The sequence below is a fragment of the Lasioglossum baleicum genome, chromosome 18 (assembly GCF_051020765.1).
Source record: "Lasioglossum baleicum chromosome 18, iyLasBale1, whole genome shotgun sequence".
Classification (NCBI taxonomy): Eukaryota; Metazoa; Arthropoda; class Insecta; order Hymenoptera; family Halictidae; genus Lasioglossum; species Lasioglossum baleicum.
The window spans coordinates 3,838,918-3,863,576 of record NC_134946.1 but is presented as its reverse complement, the minus strand read 5'-3'; the positions used below and the strand labels follow the sequence as shown (position 1 = coordinate 3,863,576).

General features: G+C 36.1%; 1 protein-coding gene across 1 annotated transcript in view; it reads right to left on the bottom strand.

Moving 5' to 3' along the window:
• LOC143218157 (uncharacterized) overlaps positions 1–24,659 on the bottom strand; it is a 44,457-nt gene that overhangs the window by 5,967 nt on the left and 13,831 nt on the right. The window contains exons 2-3 of the mRNA XM_076443189.1: positions 6,378–6,748; positions 459–638 (exon numbers count right to left, since the gene is read on the bottom strand). Coding sequence (XP_076299304.1) covers positions 459–638; positions 6,378–6,474 — 277 coding nt within the window. The 5' untranslated portion in view covers positions 6,475–6,748. The remainder of the gene's footprint in view (positions 1–458; positions 639–6,377; positions 6,749–24,659) is intronic.

Genomic DNA, 24,659 nt, shown 5'->3' with positions numbered 1-24,659 from the left:
CTGGATGCACAAATTCGAGAGAAAAAACCTGGCTTAGCGAAGAAAAACGTCATTTTTTATCAGGACAATGTACCAGCTCACAAAGGTGTTCTTGCAATGGCCAAAGTGAAGGAGTTACGCTATAAATTGTTGGAGCATCCGCCACATCCACCATACCTGGTCCCCTTAGACTTCCACATAATTTTCAGGGAATCTGTGACTTTCTTCTGCTAAACTGTTTTAATAATTCAAAATTGGGTACGCTGCATTTAATAAAACTTCCGAACAAGGAAGGTAAGCAACGAAACAAATGCTGGTAGCGAACGTGTTAAGTAAGGATATAAATTTCTGTTTCACTCCAGTTTGTTGCAAACCAGATTATCATATTCTTATCGTATACTTTTCCAGATCTCGACGATCCTGTTCAGGATAAATTCATTAGACTTAGTAAAAGAAACAATAAAGATGAATGCGCTCACCTCCACTAAAGGCGTCATTGTTGTCGGACTGCAGCGTGGCACTGGTTTCGGATAAGGGCGACGGAGTTGGTCTTAACTCCGTCGGCGGTTCCAATCTCAGTAAATCACTTCCGCCATCTCCACCGCCCCCGTTTTCTTTCCCGACCTGTACAATCGTCACATTCAGAGGTCCCCGATTACCTACCATAAAACAGAGAAACTGCAATGAGAACCACGAAGATACGCCACCTGAACTGGTTGCCACTGATCCCGCTAATTCCCGAATACAAGCGAGTTTTCTATCTTTCGAAAACTGAGAGATAAACTGAATCAAAATTCACTATGTGATACGTCAACTGCCGAACCATCGCCACGAAACATCCCATAAGATCAGAGTACAGTAAAGTCGCGTTTACTGTCCGCGATCGGGTACGCGATTACTGTCCAGTGCCTACCCACTCCACTGTCATGCTGTCCTTCTCTACGTACGGCTTTCTTTTGAACTCTCGGCGCGGTCGGCGCAGTATACGCAGTCATAAAAAATAATGTCGGTATGCGATCACTGTCCGTGCGGAACACAGGCTGATGGACAGTAAATTATACTGCGCGAACCGTCGCATACTGACAACGACGAGACCGGCACCAGCACTCAGAAAAGCGGTACATAGTCGGTACATCGGGATATGGTTGGTCTATGTTTATAATTAGATTGCGAATGTTTATGCAAAATAAAAATCGTCTACATTGATTGCAAGAGTTCGAAATCAAATTGAATGCTATTTCTTCCCTTAATGATATTAATAGAGGAGATATCATATATTGACATCTTGAATTTTCGAAATTTTCAAAATTTTTCAACAATTTTGAATTACATGTACTCAATTTTGCTACAAATGCTTAAAGATTCGCAGTCTATTTATAATAGACAACATATTGCGTAAATGGGATCAATGGCATTGATTAGTTAGTAAATATTAGTAGTAAGATATAAGTATACATTATTTAATAAATATAGGTAACGAAGTATGAAAAATATGAATGTAAATAGACTAAGATTTTACTTAGGGAAGCAGGTTAAGTAAACGGAGGTTAATTGACACTTTAGTCAGGTCCCCTCGAGCGCCTATCATTTCTATAGTAATTATATTTCTGTAAACGACTATAATTTTACATCTTGGAAATAGAATTTCAATAACCTCGAAGAAACTGGATCGCGAAATGAGCTGATATTGATTCGAAATTGAAGACTAAAAAAGAAGGAAAAATACACACTTTCAAAACTGAATAAAACGGTTGACGGGTTAAATGGTGTGATAAAATAAATAAATAAAACTTGAATTTCTCGTGAATTCATCTACGTTAAATTAAACACATTATTCCAAATTTCAATTGCGATAGAAGTAACATTTATCTCAGTTACCATACGTAAACAAATAACTTTTCGTAACCAAGTATAAAATAGGTCAACGATCACATGCGAGTATAAAATATTCATGCATTGCTCTTTCCGTGATATGTGTGCGCGAGTGCAAATGGCTCGTAAAAGATTTATTATACTAAAATTATAGTATGCAATTATTGAATTTTACAGGTTTATTGAGTACGAAATTTGACAAATAGGGCATAAATAATTCATATGAAATTAAATTTTAAATTATCTAGTTTTGTTTTATTATTCTATTATAGTTACAGTGGTATATGTCTCGGTATACGACCTTAATCCGTTCCTGATGTTTGAACTTCTACCGAATAGGACGTATACCAAACCAACCTTTCCCATAAGAAGTAATGTTAAAATTATTAATCCGTTCTCATGTAAAAAGAAACTGTTACTGATGTTATACCTACATTAATAGGGTTGTAAAATAATTTAAACACTATTAAAACACATAAGTAAAAAATGAGATTTTATGATAGATTTTTAAGGGGGAACTATACCCTCGGATTGTAACTAGAAAATAACTAGAATCTTACTAGATTTTTGGTCGAAACATAGGTTTGCGCGCCTGGATTTTTTGTCGTTATTTGAGCATATTTTGAGCTGGGTGAGGACTCATTCTGTAGAGGAAGGTTAAATACAGGGCGCTCAACTCATGATTTAACGAGATTATGTTTATATCTAATAATATGAGTGCCCAAAGTAGAGAAAAAATCTAGAAAAATAACCGCAGATTTCAATGTATTTTTCTGTCTCAAAGAGACTTTTTTGACTGATATGACGAGAAGAGCGCCTTGTAATGAACCTTCCTCTATCAAATGAACCTTTGTGCAGCTCAAAATATGCTCGTATAAGGTCAAAAAATCCAGGCGCGTGATTTCATTCACATTAGCATAGATTTCCCCATGAAGACAGAGGTCCTCCCGGATGCAGAGCCAGTCTAGAGCCAATTTTAGTTCAGTTCGTTTAGACGAGATGGCGCCTAGTCAGGAGGACTGTCAATCAGTGCTGCGATATTGTGCAACATTTCACTGCTGCACTGCTCTCATCGTGGAATCATAGCAAAACTGACACAGATGAGTTAGATATTCTCATCGGTGGCACTAATATTAGTGCGAGCTGCCCTGTGTAACGGCATTCGCGACGAGCTGAATAGAATATGGAAATAGCAAGCAACTCCATCTCGTGTTCATTAGGCTGTTGCGTGTTTATCAATGTTACCAAACTTTTTTTTTGCACAGAGGTTTATAACATTGATAAATAGTTCCTTTCTAGTTACAAATCGAGGGTATAGTTCCCCCTTAAATTTAAACTCTGCAATAAAACCTAACATTCTGGTGTTTTTTCATTTTCTGTCTTCTCAAAGCTTTTCACTAGAGTCAGCTAGTTTGACTGTCCTTACTTGTAGGATCAGGCAGTTGATAATACATCAATTTCGAATATACAGTATTCCCGCGATTGATGTGACTTTCGGGTATGCGGATGATATACTTTTTTATCACCACTACTAGGGGGTTCCCCCTTGGGCGGTCGATCCCGTTGCAAAGAAATTAAGGTATTGGGATGTTTAAATTGCGGTTTTATGATACTTGATGTATCATTCTCAGGTATGGAATAGCATTAGAACAATACAACAATTTCCCGCTTAGCACCGTTGTTTACCCCGGATCGTTGTTTACACTTGGAAAAGTTATCCAAGAAATCTATGTTCGGCACACGTAAAAAAACGTAGTACCATTTCGTTTCCCGAGACTCGATACCCCCGAGGTTCTCACAACAATCGCGGGAACACTGTAATTGTGATTATTAATTTAATTTGTCCTCCGAGATAATTATTTTAACATGACGCAAAATTTGCACAAAAATTTATGTCGTATACCCAGCAAAATTTGCCACGTCCAAACAGCACATATTCCGAATTGGACGTAGTCCAAAGCAGACGGTATACCGAGGTACCACTGTATATCATATATTTACTTGACTGCTACAAAAGCGACAAAGATTGAATAACAGTAAATTCCGTCATGAAAAACAATTAACTAACACACTGTAACCATTGTGCTACATATACGCAGTGTCCAGATAGTGGAATTGTAACAACCTGTCCTGCTCTCCCCTCCACAGGAATTATTGTATATGATAGTGTCAATTATTATAGTAACTGTTATTGCTAATTATTTTAGATTAATGCCGCCCAAATCAGATGACGATTTCGTCAAATGCTTTTGAGATGGTCTGTACGTCGCCGCCCCACCGCAGAACCTACTTACTTCACCTCAAGATCTGTTAACGCCGCGCCGGTGACAAAACCAATTAAACGCGACCGAAATCGTCCGGGTTTGATTTTAGCCCGACTAGGCGTGCACGGGAACTGTACATATTGTTCTGAACTCGGCCGAAACCCGTCGAGACCTATGGTAAATTAGATAGTATTCGATCAGGTTCAAATCAATTTCAGCGCGCGCGTTAATTAGCACCAGTGGGTCGAATCTGATACGGTCAACTGTAAACGACATACGCCCGAGAGAACTACTGCCGAGTGCGGTCTAAATAGGGTGATTCGAAGCTTCAACGAAAATCAGATGTGCTTGATACTGGACTTTCCAGGCAGCTGTCCGGCTAGCGTAAACTGTGTGAAACATAGCACACTATAGGAGCCATGAGGATTGATGCATAGAGAGGCTCGATACATTTGTATGCACAATTTATCAAAAGAAAGTTTTGAAATCAGAATTTCTCTGTATCAGTGATTATTAACTTTAGCACCAGATGGTTTGGCGAATCTTGATAACATTGTTCTAATCTGGGACACATCCTTGTTAAGCCATACGATATCAAACTTCTTTTCTTTTTTACACATCTATTTTCACATAACACGTTAACAATCGATTTTGTTCGACACGCGCAGCGGGCAAAAGTACGTCTAGTCTTTTGCATTGTAATAATAGTAGCAACTACATAACACACAGTGAAAAAATTATGTATTTTAATCATCAAACTTTTACCATCGTATTCGTCTCGTTTTTCTAATTGAAATTACACCAATCACGATATTGGTACGATCATAATTACTTCTGCAATAAGCGAAATTAAAAATTGATGCACCTCTACCGTAACTGTCATGTCCGAAGCTTCGCTTGTTACACAAGCAGTTATGATCGTAATTATATCGTGCTCTATGTCATTCTCATCAGAAAAACAAGACGAATACGATGGCGAAATTTTCATTCAAGAAAATGCCAAAAAGAGAAATTTTTGAATTTAAAAAGCTGCCGCGAGTCTTTTGATGTTTGCCGAATGCCTGAACCTCGGTCCCCCTTTCTATTTTTAATCACTATCCTTGTTTCGACCAGGGATTCTAACCCGACGCCTAACCCTAACCCAAAGGGTTAACCAACCAAGGAAGGTTACTGTAACCCGCTGTAACCCATACTATCCTCGAGGGAACGGTTCTCAAATCTTAGAGAGAGCAGGTTAACCCGCTCGGAGCGGGTTACGCACTATTAAATAGAGATTCACGGAATATAACCCGAATCGTAAAGTATTTATAGCTAACGTATTATAAATAAACAGGTTCAGGTAATAATCATATTGAAAAGAGCTTTTTAAATTAGATTATTAGATAATAACAATAATTTTCAAAATTAAAGATCGAATTCGTTTGTCCAAAGTATTATGATGTCATCTATAATGTCACTATTTAAACGTGAACACACAATAAAAACAATCTGAATAAATATAAATGTTTTCAACACAACGTGTGAACACAACGTGTGAAATAAGAATGGGATGGATGGGCAACCCATAACAATAAAAAATCGAAAAACAGTTGATAAATCTTTTCTTCGTTTCGTTTTCCGTTCCGCGTCAAACAATTGCCAATCGACGCTCCAACGACGATACCATAATACCAGGCATTCTTGGCTCATTATTGCCTTATTATATATGTATACATATACGTTCCTTCCGAAACACACAACATTCATACTCTTCATAATTACCTAAAATACAAATTTCTTTTACCAAATTTCTTTATCAATAATAAGTTGTCCTCATATTATTTAAAATCGATTTGTAGATAAATTCAACTGATTGGCACCAAAGCATAATTATAAATAAGAAAAGAAGTTCAAACTTTGCGTACTCAAAACCCGCTCTTAGTGTGGGTTACAGTGTTTCATGGGTTACCAAAAACCGAAACCGATTCGGGTTACGGTTTCCAACCGTAACCTGCTCTTACCCGGTTAACCCTCTTACCCTAGTAACCGGTTACCGAAGCTACGCAGGTTACAGCGGGTTATTGAGAACCGAATCCGATTCGGGTTAGGTTTTTGATCCCTGGTTTCGACACACTACAAAGAATGTAGCACCTCTGCTATAACTGTTGTCCGACGATACGACAGTTACGGAGATACTACTGTATCAGCCACGTTCTGTGCTCGGTAGTTCTAGCAGTAACCACCTATTTTCTAGTTAGCCTCTAGGTAATAAAGATGTCTAACCTGTTCTGGAGGGAGGAAGCAGCAATCCTTGAACCTCCTCGAGGGGCATCGCCTGTCCGTGGTGATCTCGGTAAGGCCGATGAGGTCGATCTTTCATACCTCCTCCCGGACGGACACGCTGCGTCCGTTTTCGTGCACTTTCTCGTCGAAGAACAGTAATAACGGTTGTTATTACAGACTAAGATCGGGACCAGGCTCGATATTCGTTGCGGGAGACGGGGCGAGTCCTGAGGGACTCCTGGCGATGACAACGGACGGTGGTAGAGTGTCATCGCCCCGCCGTCGTCCCTAAGACCATGCCCAAGTCACCAAGAACCACGAGTGGAACAGCTTGCAACGGAGTAACCCAAAATGTTTCGTCTTCCTCGGTTCTGCAAACAAAAATAAAATCAATATTCATCCATTACTCGACTGCGAATCTTTGTGCAAAATAAAAAATGTCTGCGTCGATACCAAAACACACAGAGGCTAAATAAAAATTTCTTTTCTGCTTCAATTACTTCATTAAACTGGAACTAATTAACGCGTTGAGGGGGTCTTAAATGTTTTCAATATGTCCGCTGCTCTTTAAACTTCACGTGCCAATATTTGTTATAAACGCATAAAATCCGCAGTCTATTTATCACATTGAATAACTCGTTACTAGATTTTTACAGAGTCTCGTAATTATATCAGTGAAGGTGGTATGTCAGTGGAATGATTACATCACGTAATGGATCTTCATCGGCACTCGTGTTTGCAGATATAACATCACCGGGATTTTCCTTTCGATTTAATTTCCAACGTTAGATTATAGGTCTGCTCAAATTGTCGATACGATTAAATTGTTAATAGGGGTCTATCGCAGTGTAATACCACGGTAGGTGGCATAGGTGATGACTATGCTATAATACCAGTTTTACGGCCTCTTGCAGCTCGGCTAACAGACTTAAGTCGTCAAATTTACAGCGGGATGAAATTTCTATGTCAACATGATCAAGTGGCATTATAGTTGCTGCATCAGAATAATGAACCTTATAATTATTTGAAGAGGGGACACTTCTGTCCCGACAGTTCTGTTTCTAATACAAAAAATTGTCTGCACGTACTATAAATAAAACATGAGAACAATTCCAGGATTCTCGACACACTATTTCATGCATTCCGTCCACTTTATTTCTCTGAGAGCACGTTCGAGCCTCCATTATCGATATTAGCCATTAACAGCTGTGCCTGGTCAAATAATGGACTCTTCTCTAACTGTGAAACTGCCAGCCTTCTCGAAATTGTCCAGCCAATAATAATGGGAAACGGTAGAATATTAAATTTCTTTTTTTCTTTCATTGTGCAAACTTAAGTCATGGAGACAAATGTTTCCAATTTTAATATTCACACAATAAAGTAGACATTATTTTTTTAGTGCAGGAAAAGTGTGCCGGTAGGAATGAGTCAACTGTGTATTTATGATGTATGTCCGCCATTAAGATTTTGATTTTATTCAATGGCTCTCTGTAATCTATTCATTATTATGATGGAAGGAGATTTGATTAATTCAATTTCATTCTGTCAAGTGTGGCCGCCGAGGAAATGACATTTCGAAGGTAATGACACTCGAAATTTCCTGAATTGCCGATCTGTTATTTATGCACGAGTTCTTCTAGACCCACTTCCGGTGCTAATGATAATCGAAATCAGCGGCTTCGAAGCTATAGCTGCGTCCGTCTACAAGAAACACGTTTTTCCACTCGTAATCAATACGTGACCTAAATTGGTCTAATGGTAAAAATGCTTTTAATATCAGATGACTGCACAGTATCAACAGACTATGAATTTTTGCGTGAATTAAACATGGTTTGTCAATTAATTAATATTTAAAAGAGGTCACCGAAACGTTTCCACTGTCTGCAATAATAAGAGTAGTATTTTTGTCAATGGACTTCTCCAAGGCCATTCGAATCTTACGTATGTGTACATCATTTGTTTCTACTGTACATGATATATATAAGAGCATGACCTTGAAATGACCTCGAACTTCAAAATTTGTTAATTATTACGGAACAAATGGTTCAGTAACAATATGTATTAGTCATGTAACAACAATGATAGATCTGAACTGATTGATTAATTAATAAGAAAAAGATTAAAAAGATTAATTGTTTGAAGAAACGTTTAACGCAATTTAAATATCGTTCGACAATTTGCTGAGTTAGTCTACCAGCTTGAGGTTTTGTCTGGCTATTTCCACTTTCATGCAATGTTAACGTTGCATCGACCTTCCGGACAATCCGAGACAGCGATCTATAATAAACTTCGTCAGCTTAAAACCAGATCTGAACGGTCTAATATACATACAACTGTGGCCATATTCTATAATTTTTCCAATGGTTTTTGCATTCGTTCGAAACGAGAATAAACAAGAATAATCAAGAAATGCATAAACAATAATTTAAATTATATATGTTTCCTTCTTCAACGTTATAAACAACGATTACATCTGAATAAATTATCGGCGATTATTTGCAATGACTTATTAACATATTTATTATGCAACTCAACTACGTTATTATGTATTATAATCAATGCATCGTTAACACTTATTCCCAGAAATTATTTATAAGTCGACGTAATAAAAGCAACAGAGATATTTCAGGTTCCGATTTCAGGAGACACGTACAGTATAGAGGTGATATAAATATGATCTCTTGATGAGGAATAATCGCAGACTGACTGATGCAGGATTGGAGTTTCGAATGTCAACAGTTCAGCAACTGTCCTAGATTAATTCTCATTCAGTTTTAACGTTAAGATGGGCAAGATTTGAAGTAATTCCGTAGAACAAATAAGCTGTAATTATTGCAACGGTGAAGAAAATTATAAGTGGTTAATCTCATTTTCATCCTGTGTCTAAATTTTTCAAAAAATATAAAAATTTTAGATATACAGAATCACATTAAATGCAAAATGTAAAACATTGACCTGTATTCATTTTTCGAAGATTAGTGAAATAGAAAAATGTGACTTTTGTTACAGTAGGTCAGTGTCTCCCAAAATTTCGACATCTGTGTACCCCTTCTATAACTGTCGTTACACTAACAAGGGAATGGGACCCCAAGTGTCCGACTTCGATTTTGATAATTTTTTGTGAGACGATGGTATATGGATCCCTAATTATGTATGCAAAATATTAGGTGTAGTTATTCAATAGTTTTAAAAATATGAACAATTAAACTTTCATACCTTGTTGATACACCATGATTTGCAGCTCAAGTTTTCGAAGTTCAATTAATTATATCTTTAAAACTATTGAGTAACTACACCTAATATTTTGCATACATAATTATGGATCCATATACCACCATCTCACAAAAGATTATCAAAATCGAAGTCGGACACTACCCTTGCGAGTATCCCCCGTTAAGAACAATTGGTATTAAGTAACAGACGTGTACATCCTTTGATCACAACAGCTGCACCAGAATTGTTGCACTAGAATCAGTGCGTACCCCCTCTAAATTCTTTCTGTACCCCCAGGCGTACGTGTACCAGACTTTGGGAAACACTGCAGTAGATCATGCCCATGAGTCACATTTGCTCGTTCTCCCACCATTCCACTAATGTGGGAGTTGACACTCCCCCACCATTTGTCATGCTCAACGATCGTTCCACCAGAAATGCATGGCATTGCTCGAGGCTTCACCCTTTACACACTCCGATTTATTTTTCAATTTTATTACCAACAATTCCCTACTATTTTAAGTGTTTTATTTGAAATCAAAGGACAGTTCCTCGACTGCTACTTATTTTAAACCATTTTGTTTACTGATTATATTATACTATAAATATAGCTCTCAAACTTTGTTGTAATTTATATTTGTGCGATTTATATTCGTTTTTAATTGAAAAATAAGAAATTAAATAAATAAAGGAAGAACCAAATCCATATAAAAATCCATTTCCTTTACATTTCTCTTTCTCTGGGTCTTTCAAAAGGTTAAGTAGTGGGGGATTGATTGATGGTGGGGACCAGGGATTCTAACCCGACGCCTAACCCTAACCCAAACCCGGTTAACCAAGGAAGGTTACTGTAACCCGCTGTAACCCATACTATCCTCGAGGGAACGGTTCTCAAATCTTAGAGAGAGCAGGTTAACCCGCTCGGAGCGGGTTACTCACTATTAAATAGAGATTCACGGAATATAACCCGAATCGTAAAGTATTTATAGCTAACGTATTATAAATAAACAGGTTCAGGTAATAATCATATTGAAAAGAGCTTTTTAAATTAGATTATTAGATAATAACAATAATTTTCAAAATTAAAGATCGAATTCGTTTGTCCGAAGTATTATGATGTCATCTATAATGTCACTATTTAAACGTGAACACACAATAAAAACAATCTGAATAAATATAAATGTTTTCAACACAACGTGTGGACACAACGTGTGAAATAAGAATGGGATGGATGGGCAACCCATAACAATAAAAAATCGAAAAACAGTTGATAAATCTTTTCTTCGTTTCGTTTTCCGTTCCGCGTCAAACAATTGCCAATCGACGCTCCAACAACGATACCATAATACCAGGCATTCTTGGCTCATTATTGCCTTATTATATATGTATACATATACGTTCCTTCCGAAACACACAACATTCATACTCTTCATAATTACCTAAAATACAAATTTCTTTTACCAAATTTCTTTATCAATAATAAGTTGTCCTCATATTATTTAAAATCGATTTGTAGATAAATTCAACTGATTGGCACCAAAGCATAATTATAAACTAGAGGGGTGTTGTTGCTCGCTCGCTTCGCGAGCTTCGCAAGTAGGGTTGTCGTAGCTCGCTCGCTTTGCGATCTCGCGAGAGGGTTAGTGGTACGGATGTTATTTGGTGTGTGACTCTCCAAGAGTCACACAAAGAACTTCCCGATTAGTTAGTTGTAGTATATTATTATCATTATTAAGTGTACATTTTAAGTAGATTATATATTTTCAGGGAAATTCAATAGTTTTCTACTTATCAAAATGTTTGCTATATGGCGTCGCATTAAACCAACATCGTAGGCTCGTTGCTCGCTTGGTTCCTCGTTATAGCATACTAATGTTGCAAAATAAATTGTCTTAATTAGTTTTTCGCAAACGATACAACTCATCATTATCCGGGTTTGCAGTATTGATCTTGGTTTTCTTCGATACTGTTAATTTAAATTGTCCCAAAATATATAAACCGCGCTCAATTTTGAAACTCTGCTCAGTGCTACATACAACATTTGTAAAGTTCGCCTTTCTGATTTTTTAAAATCCAAACATACTTTCTCGTATGTTTGTCCCTGACTTTTATGAATCGTAATCGCTTCAGCAAGAACCACTGGAAATTGACTACGTGTGATTTGATATTTTTCCTCACTCGACATATTTACTTGATTTGATATTTTTATTATTGGTGTTAAATTTTGATCAATATTTGCATTTTTAATATAATCACGATAACGAGTTCTTACTTTCACTCCTACTCTGGCCAATTGAAAATCTAACCACAATATAGACGGAATTTTAGTATTTTCTTGAAAAGTAATAAATTTTAATATTCCGCATGTGTGCTCCATTAACCAATCCGTTTTCAACATCAATGTTATCAATAGTTATCATATAGTTTATATTAATTTTCAATTTAAAATTTAAAAAAAATTTTTTTTTTAATTTTAAAAAAATCGAAAAAAAATTTTTTGTGTAATTACGTTTGTTTCTACGGTGGAAACTTTCCGTTCTCTCGTATAAATTGCATTGTTGAATGAACTTCTTTCGAAAAAAAACTAAAAAAACTAAAAAACTACTTGACCAAAATGGACCAAAATCTAATCAGCTCTAAGTTACAGCGGGGCACATCGATTGCATCATTCATCATCCAGATCGCGTTGTTACTTTTTCTGAAAACGTTAACGAAAAATTTGATTACATAGAAACGGCCATACGCACACACACACACACACACACACACACACACACACACACACACACACACATACGAACATTTTGCTGAAAATAGTCTAAAATGACTGCAATGACCATGAAACGTGAAGATCTGCTAAAAAATCGATTTTCGATTTTCGGGGTCATTACAATAACTTCCCTATAAAATCGGGAAGTTAATAAGAAAAGAAGTTCAAACTTTGCGTACTCAAAACCCGCTCTTAGTGTGGGTTACAGTGTTTCATGGGTTACCAAAAACCGAAACCGATTCGGGTTACGGTTTCCAACCGTAACCCGCTCTTACCCGGTTAACCGGGTTACAGTTGGCCATCTAGTAACCGGTTACCGAAGCTACGCGGGTTACAGCGGGTTATTGAGAACCGAATCCGATTCGGGTTAGGTTTTTGATCCCTGGTGGGGACCGCGTGGCTCGCGACGAAGAAGACGTCGGACAGGCTAGCAGTAGATCATTCGCGTGACACACTGTACGATGACCAAATAATTTGATGGACCGAATAATTTGTGTAAACAGTGCGCTGATGGCAAGAATTCTTCAGCTGACACAGTACACCTTAGCGCTGTGACAGTAATCGCCTGAGCCCTTCCATGGCAAATCAGCTTATAGACATAGACAGTAGTTTTTCCGTTGATACATATATCCCCCCCGGTTAACCGTGTAGACGCGTAGACCAAAGTGTTTGCTTCCAGCACACATTACCTGCGTGCGAAATAGATCGATAGGCAACGTGTCTCGGTCACCGGGTCTAGTTCAGCGAAATTGTATAAGAGCGGATCGCACGGTATATAGCCATGCGAGCCATTCGTGTCTCATAGCCCGACAGTGACCTTATCATTGCACGTGATATTATTTCCCCTTCCTTTTTCTCAATCACCGAAGGCGTAAAACAACCATGAATAATACTCCAACGTCGATAATAATACTCCACGATACGATCTTCACACACTGTGTCTCCCTCCTTTGCAGGGTTGGAAATAAACAGGTGTTTTTCGTTTCTAAAACATTTCAAACGGTGACATCTCGTACTCAAATTGTTGGTTTTTTTATGTATGCATGTATTTTACATTGTACACAACGTGAGATTGTTACAATCCTAGTAGTATTTATGGTTGGCCAACGGTATCCAACAGGTGGGAGTTAGTTGGGATATAGTGTTTTCGCCTACAAATTCCCAACACAGGGCATACAATGAAAAAGTTATGACTAGACTGCGAATCTTTACGCAAAATAAAAATTGTCTGCATCGGTTGCAAGAAGTAGAAACCAAATTGAATGGTATTTCTTCCCTGAATGATTTTAATAGAGAAGAAATCATATATTGACATCTTCAATTTTGAAAATTTTCCAACAATTTTGAATTTCATCTCATTTCTCCTATAAATTATGATGTATTTGGTATGTAATCCAGTAGATTTGTACTCGGGGCGGCTGCAGATCGAAGTTTCGATGCTGTAGGATCAATGGTTCAGGAGTTATGCTTGCTTAAAGTTGAGCAATCTGCAGTGTTTTTGGCAAGGGCGCCGCCATATTGGTTTGTATTGACGGTCGCGCGCCGCTTACCGTGTTGGTTGGGATTAGGTCGGGGCAAGGACCGGCTGTTCTGCTCGGTAAGCGGCTCACGGTCGTCACTACAAACCAATATGGCGGCACCCTTACCTATCAAAAACACTGCAGATTGCTCAACTTTAAGCAAGCATAACTCCTGAACCATTGATCCTACAGGATCGAAACTTCGATCTGCAGCCGCTCCGGATACAAATCTACTGGATTACATACCAAATACATCATAATTTATAGGAGAAAGGCATAAATTTTGAGTCCGGTAAAGTAAAATTTACCCAAGATCCGCAGTCTAGTTATGACAATTGCCAACGAATATCCATTGTTGGACCTACGATTATTATAGTTGGTTAATTAAAAAGAAATTTTACATATGATAAATACTACATTGGCCTGCCCAAAGTTTGCCAACATTTGGATATCGTTTTACAGATATTACGATGATTGTCCCTTTCATTAGGAATTCAGTGACTATAATTGCTCAAGGTCATTCAAGGTTACAGGCAGAGGAACTATGATACTTCATACGTGATATTAAAACCAGAACAATATGTTGAACACCCGCCGGTAGGTAATGTGTTAAATGTAGAAAGGTAGTGAATATGACCTCGTAACGCATGCCACGTAACCACGCTTTATTTAACTCTTCGAGGGATAGTAATTGAGAGTACACAAGACCAACTCTAATCGTTCGATCGATGACACGGTCAGTATCTCTAATATTAAAGGGGAAACGTCTATTCGGACCATTTATCTTTTCCAATTGAAGAACTGAGCAATTTTGACCCACGTGACGTGCCAAAGGTTGCATTTGCGAACAAAGTGGTTTTATTTTGGCCAGAGGCCTCGAACGCGGAGGAATATTGATTTTTATTTAAATTTCCATTCGTCAAACCTTTGCAGACTTTCCAAAATTTCCTCTGAACCTTCATTTCTCAACAAAATTTCATTTATTCAATCGTAACAGTTGTTGCAACAATTTTATTCATCAAACCACAGCAAAATTGAAAAAAGTTCCATTCGTCAGACTTCAAATAAGAAAAAAAAATGAATCAGAAGCCTATACTAGAATACCTCAAGAACATCCCACGATAAAAGAATTTTATATTTTCATCCTCGAAACTTATAAATAGAAATAGAAAATAAAAATATAATTTATCTTATAAATTATTAAAACCTATAAAAATTACACACGAAAACAGAATTAGTCGAAACACGTGATCAGAAATGTGTGGGTGAAGGGTCGGGTACAGAAGGGTTTACCTTGCAAATGTATACTTTTTATAAATAAAAATCCAAGGCTCTACATAAATAAACTGTAAACATAAAAATAATATTTTAAATGTATACACGACAATAATTCAAAAATACAATATTTCTATACAATCATTTTTCATTTCGATTACCACCAAAAAGTTATTTAAACAAACCTATTGTGTCCAAAATGGGTCAAAATTTCTGTCAGAATTAAATTGAAAAGAATGGAGACGTATGGCGGCGTGTTTGTTAGTTTGTTAGCTAGCATCTATAAAAATTATCCTAATTACCAGATGCACCTAATGAAAAATGCAGCAAGTCACGAATGTCTTTCACAAAAGGATTTCAAGCCTGAAACTTTATTATCGTCCCGCATCTATAAATACGTGACTAATATAATCCTGCAGTGTACACTGCAAAAACAATCTAAAATAAAACATATTGATCTGGTTCGCGCAGATGTAACCGTTACATTAATTAAATATACCCACGTTACATGAATTACATCGAAACAAACTTTGAACAATAGAATTTCTTCGTGGAGACACGAAAGAATTTCAAACGTGCAGGTAAAAGTGTCTCATGGTCAGTGACACATTAACAAGGTAAATGTTGTGACATTATACATAGAGGTAAATCGATAGCGTCATAAATTGACAAAAATAGAGATGCCACCTGCCGAGATGTATCACGTATTGTTCTCGTGAATTAATATCATAATTGATTAGTAACGAGTAGATAGCGAATCTGTATGCAAGATAAACATTTTCACCTGAATTTAAACATTATGTTGAATAGGTTGAAAATAATATTATAGAATTTTTAAATTCTGAATTTATTGGAAACACTCAAAATTACTGAACTACTTTAAAGGGTGAAGCATGTATTGTCGCAAATGCTGCAAATTCAAACGTCTCTAAAAACTATCAAAAAATTTTTCTTCTTTTTGCAACTGCTTCTTAAAAATTGATCTTTTTTTCACTGCTTTATGGGACAAAAATGAGGAACGAGTTCCCTCATGGTGTAACTTATGCTGCTACAAAGTGGTAGGCACACCCAGTGTCGCCAGAAAGTGACCGAACCGTCACTCGAGGGGAATACAAGGTACCCCCTCTCTGATGACCAGAGTAATGTGTGACACGTTGCGCGTGCGCGATGGAGACCATAATGGAGACGCAACAACGACTTGACATTTCGCAGGTTTTAGGTTATTGCCGTGTATCGTATCGTACCTATTATGTACATGTACCTACTTAATGAAATAAATCATGTGGGTCGTTCTAAATAGAGACTGTAAACATTCTTTATTATAAATAAAATTAATTGTAACATGTGGGAGTTTCAGTCGTGAAGCAAAGTATGAATGCTTACTATTTATATGTACAATTGAAAAAATCTTGAAATCTGTATGTATGTAGTACTGAGTTACATTCCAGTAAAATCAATAAATCATAATATATTTTAACACTGTTTACCCCTCATACGCTCCTCAAAAATAGTTGCATAAAAGAGACTGGGATAATAAATTCATTCATTTTTCTTCTACATGATAAATTGACAAATCATGTTTTATTTGTAACGTTACATTTTAAAGAAATACAACTCACAACATAGACATAAAGGGATCAATAATTACATAGTATGTGAAATAAGTAAATGGGTGAATTTTACGCGGCAATAACCTAAAACCTGCGAAATGTCATGTCATTGTTGCGTCCCCATCGCGCACGCGCAACGTGTCTTCCATTCGCCCCACTAAATCTCCGTCGCGCACGCGCATGTACATTATTTCACCGTGACTCCCCTCATCTGGCGACACTGGGCACACCCAGAGTCGCCAGATGAGGGGAGGGGAAGGAGCATCGTGGAAGGGGAAGGAGCATCGTGGAAGGGGAAGGAGCACCGTGGAAGGGGAAGGAGCATCGTGGAAGGGGAAAGTAGAGCAGGGCATAAGTCCTAATCCTGCGATTCTGGGTACACCTCTCATCAGTTTTTCGCCAACCACGTCATGAAAAAAATCATGGAATGAAATGAATACGATGGATTGTGATATTAGATGATTCCAGCTTTGAAATGAGTCGAAATTATTGTCTCTCTCGCACGATAATTTTTTAAGAAATGATTACGGTTTAAACGTGGGAAATTTTTATTACAATTTATTAGTATTCAGTGTTCTTGAATCCACTGCACCTTTGCAATGAACAGGTTCTTGGAGCAAATTCGTATGAAATAAAGTGAGAAGTAGCTCTTGAAAAATAAAATAAGTCAAGGTGTCAAGACATAGGCGACGCCTCTACACACGAAATTGCACAAATTATTGAGCCGGCTCTCGTCTGGCCATAGTTACATGAAAAACTTCAAGCGCTCGATTAGGTGAAGTGTAGACTAGGTATTGCGTGCGGTATGTACTGACACTGACAAGTTCGTCTGACGGAAGACGTCTTTGTTCTCACGTTGTCAGTGTTGTTCCCTCGCCAACGTAGTACTATTGCCTCGAGCAAACTCCTGCGAAAGCTCTTTAACACGTGCGCTACGTTTCTCCGACGACTATGATCTTGCATTCTGCAAAACTGGGCTTTATACGAATTCTTATTTGACCTTTATTATTTCGAGCATTTTGTTATGCAATTAATAACTCCCAGTTTCACGATGCAGATCTGAAAATTCAATACTTTATTCCGAGAGGAAAGAATTTTTGCAAATTTTTATCGACCTATTTATATTATTTATTATTATACTGCGGATCTTTATGCAAAATAAAAATATCCAGCAGCGATTGTGGGCAGTAGGAGTTAAATAAAATCTCATTTCATCCCCTAATAGATTTTTACACTTGAAAACAACATAACACTATTTTTAGACTTTTCTAATTTTTCACTGTTTTACATTTCACCTAGCCAATTTCTTCATAGATGCATAAAACTCCGCAGTCTATGATATTATCTATATTATGTTATTTGTCTTGTGTATTTCTAATGTGTTGTGTTGTAGCATCATTTTCACGATTTAGTTACGACAACGAATTTTACGCATTCATGATAGAATGCTGATGGAACGGAAAATATAAAAAATAAAGTTCAGTACTTTTATAGAGTGGTCAGCTGAACACATTCCACAAATGCGATGGAAATCTAGAGTGACTTGTGTCCGTTACCAGCTTCGTTTTCAAATAATTAACAATTAAACAATGCCTGTAACTATGGCAATCCGCCAGCACCGCAAAATCAGGTCAGCATGTTCACACAGTACCATTTCCCCCAGAATTATCCACTAGCACTCGTAACAGTGTTTAAACAACTTACATGCAAATCATGATATAATAAATTACTTTTTTGTTATTAATTTGGTCGATGCAATTCGTGAGCTGTTATAAAACTTGTAATAGTAAGGCATTTATGGCTGAACAATATTAATGTACATTTTAACGTGAATTAACGGAGCGGCGAAGAACATTTTCGCAAAGGAAAAAGTTTCTTCAAATCACCTCAGGGATCACCCCTTTGAAGGAAGTACGACATTTTTCGAACACCCTGTATTGGCATGCTAATCGCGCGTAGAATTATTTCGTATAGTTGTTATTCGTTGCACCTCTTTTCTTTTATGAATGTGTAGGGAATACCAACGCGATACCCGCATCAATGTGAACACGATGGAAAGGGAACAAAGTGAGAGGATAAAAATAAATCCATTTCATAATGCACTTTCATTGGATATACGGAGTGAACGGAGAAAATAAGAGAATGCATTATTACGGCTTCGGAAGTATCGATTATGCGCTTCTATTTGTTCTGGCGTGGACGACGGTTTGTTAAATATTCCGATTTCCGCTAATTAAATTGAGAACAAATGGCTGCGTCTACTAGTGTCCGCGCGGCAAATTACCCGAGCAAGCTGAAGAACTGACTGGCAATGGATTGAACAAATGAAAAAAAATTGATATCATTCAAGTGAAATTGTAAAACATTGTTAATTGTATAATATTCAAATGTTCTCGGCGCAACGGTTCGATCAATTTATAGGAAAAAAGCAAAATTTGCACGTTAGTTTGGAACTTTCAACGTTTCGATCTTCATTCAGATCATTTTCAAGAAAGTAGAAAAACTGCGTCTGAAAAATATATTTTCACAATGTAAAACCAGAAACTTTAAAATATCTGCGTAACCAGAATGTAAAAATGTAACAAGATACTGCAATAATTTACTTACATTGCTTTATAAAGATTATAAACACGTAATTGAAATTGTCTTAGCACATGCTGTTTTCATGTCGTCAGACAGGATACTGGATCATAGACCATCGAAGTCATTAGACACGGAACGTAACTGGTCGATCGATCAAAACACAAGTCAATCGTCGATCGATGTTTGGCGGTTATTTCAAACCGTGAAAAACGTCAACAACCCAAACTTACAACATGTTCGTGACCATATGATGAAAAACTTTTATTAAATATATGATAAAGATGTAATTTATATAACATGTAATAGGAAAATAGTTGTTATTAGGAAGTGATTCATCATAACACACTACTGATTCAGTAGTGTTGCGTAATATTCTTGAATCGTAGGAGTTTCATACCTAAGATTCACGCTATGATGTTTAATCATATGAATCGTTTCCAGTAAAATCCTATTGTTCAAATTACTTTCTTTCTCAATTGCCTTAACGTTTTCAAAGTCAAAGGCGTGGTCATACTCCATAGAGTGTTTGTTAATTGTACATAAGAAATCATTTTTTTTATAATTTAAAATAACACTTCTTAATGAAAGTCCCTTTTAATGGACAAATTAATTTAGCAAAACTGAAGATTATGAAAAATTAATTTTTCAACACTGAAGTTGTGAAAAGTTACTGCGTTGTGAAAATATTATGATGTATTAAGGTACAGGTGGGATGCACTCAGTGTTAGGCAATAATAAATTTATTTAAATAAATAATTATTTAAATCAAAATTTAAATAACAAGTTATTTATTATTTGAGCAGGTCTAAATGATTTATTTAAAATAATAAAGTTAATTGTTATTTACAAATACAATTCCAATTATTATTTGGCTAGGCCCTTCGGACGGGACCGACCACTGCCGGTATACCTGAAAAGGTTGCTATAGCAGACAAAAAACGCGCACATGTTCATTGTATATAAAAAATACAAGAAATAAGAGAAGACCAAAAACCATTTATTTGATTTCCACCTCAATCCAAATAATAGATAATCTTCCATTTGCAAATAAGAAATAATAAATTTATTTAAATAAAAAGTTTAGTTATTATTTGCAATTAAAATCACATGTTTGTTTATTATTTAATTATTTATTATTTAAAATAAAATTTGCCCAACTACTGGATGCACTGTAATAATTTTCGAGCGGGACGCTTAATGTACACAATAACGACGGAACTGCGCGCACAGATAAGCTCGTTTGATCATGCGATTGTATGCAGCGCCTTGTTTCTCGCGATTACATGTAGACGTTTAGAGATTATGCGATCTACTTACTTGTAGGAGGCTGCTAAGTTTACTTACAGAGAAAATCGAGTTTGAAAATGCCTCGAATACGCGTGCTATTACATAGGAACCGTCTGATGCGTCTGACCATGGCCGACCAATTCTACTACCTGCGTATACTATAACACCTGACTGATCTTTAAACTCGTATTTCTCGAAAACAAGGAGTCAAACTAAAAAATGTTATTCCTCCTTTTCGATTTGTGTTTACATGTAGAATCACTCCCGCCCACTTGTACATATTATTCGGCCGCACATTGTGCAAACTAGTAGCCATTAGTACCTACAGAGTGGGTGTAAAAAGTATTCGTACGCCCTTTAAGATAGGATAACTTTTTTCTAATTGTACCGAACGACTTGATTTTTTATAATCAATTAGAAGCATTGGTTTACGAAATGATATTCAAACAAGATTTTCCAAAAATTATAATTTACAAAGTTACATGCAAAAAGAAAAAAGGCATTTTTCTAAAACTTTTCTATTTGGGCCCTTAAACAAAATTTAAAAAAACATATTTTGCAGATTTATAGAAGTTACACACATGCTGAAAATTTCATCAAAATCGATTAACATACACACGAGCTACGAGCGGTTAAAAATTGTGAAAATCGTAGTTTTACACGAGTTTTGATCAGTTTCTGCTTAAAATCCACAGAATCGTACATCTTTCGATGCCTGTCGTTTTTTACTGCGTCAACCGATTTCGATGAAATCGGTATATTTTAAATTTTCATTGAGGGCCCAAATAAAACAGTTTTCAAAAATGCATTTTTTACTTTTGCATGTAACCTTGTAAATTATAATTTTTGGAAAATCTTATTTGCATCTCATCTCGTAAACCACTGCTTCCAATTGATTATACAAAATCAGGTCGTTTGGTACAGTTATAAAAAAGTTATTCTGTTTTAAAGAGCGTACGAATACCTTTTACACCCATTGTAAATACAATGAACCAAAGTACACTGTTTGTTTTCAAGAAAATTTAGAACGAATAGATCACCTTTAAAATTGATTACAAATATCCCAGTTACAAAACTGAAAAATTAATTACTGTGGACATTGTTATTTAGTCGCCTTTGCGATTTAATCGTGACGTAACGCAATCGTTACGGAAATAGTCATTACAAAAAATGATGTAGCCTCCACTAACTAATAGTGTAGCAGGTAACTATACGCACAATAACTTTCTTTTAGAAGGATGCTCACGTAACATCATTACAAATAACGATTCGCAATAACTCGTTATAGTAAATGTGCGTGTATGCAGTGTCTGCATTATACAATATCACTATACCGAACGAATCCAAATCCGTTTCAGTCGGCTGACTGTCTAAAGAACGTACGATTTTGTTACGAAGACAATATTCTAATCACAGACACGTGTAAATCATTTTAAACAAATGGACAATGTTCGTAGCCTCGACGATCACTCGAGTTTTCAATTAGTCATGTTTATCTATTCAACTTATCGGGCCTGTTAACCTAACCTACTTCTTCGAACGACGCGCACCCCATTTTCCGGCGACCTTTACATATACAAGGTGAACAACACGATTTGAGCACTTCGATTATGCCACTTATTTTAACGTATATTAATGTTCACCGGAAATTCTATTTCATGAAAAAAAACGCATTTTTCGAGTTTTTAAGATCATTGGTGATTTTTAAATGATATGGAAGGTCATAAGGTCATTACAATGTACATGTACAGTCCCATTTAAAGGAAACATGGATGACTTTAAAATTTTGAAAAATATTATTTACTTGCTACTTATTTAGCAAAAATAACCAAGGAAGTCGTACAACAATTGGTCTTCAGGGTCATCTGCAGGTCATTGAAAGTGGAATAGGAATAAATAACACGTTCCCCAGATGAAAATACTAATGACCTTAAGAAACCAGAAAAAATGAGCTGTAAAAAATTTATTTTTCACAGGGTATTCTTTCCTGAGAAACCAAGGAGATATTTAGTTGAGACACCCAGTATATTCCTGTATATTCAGCTGTAATCTGATTCGTTGTCTCCCAACGCCATTTATGTTTGATATACACTCCAACAGTAACCGTACCAACCACAAGAAATAATTTGGTAAATATTGCCTTTTAAAAATGGCGACACTGAATTTATTTCCCACAATCTTTATTGTAACAAGTCTGAATAAGGAAGTTTATTCCATTTTCCATGAATGGATTAGTGCCCCTAATTGTAAACAAAAATTCGAGTCGTTTTACTATTTTCATTGTTAGTTTCACACGACAACGATAAACTTCCTCGAAACAACGTAGTACAAAATGATTATCTGAGCAAACGTGACAATTATACCCACTTTGAATTTCACAGTAATTTTATGTGAGTGGCAAGGGTGATATACATATCCACCCTAATCTTGCTTCCCGAGAGACACTGCGAGAAATTATATTCCCATTTATAACACGAGATCCACGGCGTCGCACGCACGCAAATTGACATGGTTATCCGACTTCTGACCTAATAATACAGTGGTCGAAATTTCTATAAAGTCATCTTCTTTTTCATAGATATTTTTTAAATATCACCATTTTTGTTGATTTATCGTATCTGGTCTTGTGCCTTGTAGACACTCGGAAGTCACTTAGTGTTTCTCTGTATTCTGAGCAGAGAACTACGGAAAACTGCGAATATTCTAAATGTATTAGTTTTAGAACTCGCAGAAATTCTGTTTGTTATAATTTGATTCACGTGTTTGAGAATGCCGAGTGGAAAAGTACTAACAAGTGAAGAAAAAGCATCAATCGATGCTTATAAAGAGATATGGGCTGCTCTAATCGCGCAATTGCTAAGAAAACTAATCGGTCATATAGTGTGATTAATAATTATATCAATTTACGTGAAAATTACGGAATAAATCATCTTAAAGATAGTAATAAAAAATAGTCAAAGAGACAACATTCGATATTAATGAGGTCTGCAGCTAAGGAAAGGAAAAATGCAGCACAATTTCGAGCTGAATTGGAGCTTCCAGTAACAACAAAACGTGTGCAACTACTTTTAAATTCTTCTGGACAAAAATACAACGTAAACTAGGCCTTAAAGAAGTACATAAACCGGCCCGTATTGATTTCGCACGGACACAAAACACAGTGACTTTATAGAAATTTCGGCCACTGTATCAGTTTAAGTTTTCTAGTAATAAATTAATGCTCAACGTACAAATGATAAAAAAATAATTTATTATAACTGTCGAATGAATGATTAATGATAATAATTGCTTATGAGCACTAGAATTACGGAGCACTGAAAGTGGCTATTTTACATAAGTTTATAAAAACAAGAATTTATTTATGCGTTATAATTTTAGATAACGGTTTGCCTAAAATTAATTTAATGATAAAAAATCATGATCTTCAGATTGTAAATGTTGAAACAAATTTTAAAGAAGTAATTAATAATTATATAAATAATACAAACAATTGAACATGGAATTATAATAGAAACAATAAAATTTTTCGAAAAGTGTTCGTGATCACACACATAAAAGATACGTCGTTATTGCCCAAGCAGATCGAAGCAAACCACCGAAGCATAACTAGTATATAGTAGTATAGTAGTACACACTTCTTTAAATACAGTTCACTATAGATGTTTCACAGAACTTAAATATTCATGCAAGGTTAATTTGACACGTGTGAAGTCGTCAAACGGTAAAGCCATTGTGCCAAGGACTTTGCAATATAACACGTACACATCTTTACTTTTGCACGATGATCAACGACTTCTTCGCACAGTAATCTAAAAACCGGCTTTTTTCGACCAAAACTTGAGTTTTCCATTTCAATTTAAAAATATTATTTCCTACAATTTTCTACATTTTCCATCGTGCACTAAAAAATGTGTAGCTTAGTAAACATGAGAAAATTGAATTTATGTAGAATTTGTACGGATTTATGAATAATGTGTGCTTGAATAATGAAATTTGTTACAATTTCCAGTCAATTGGCTATGGT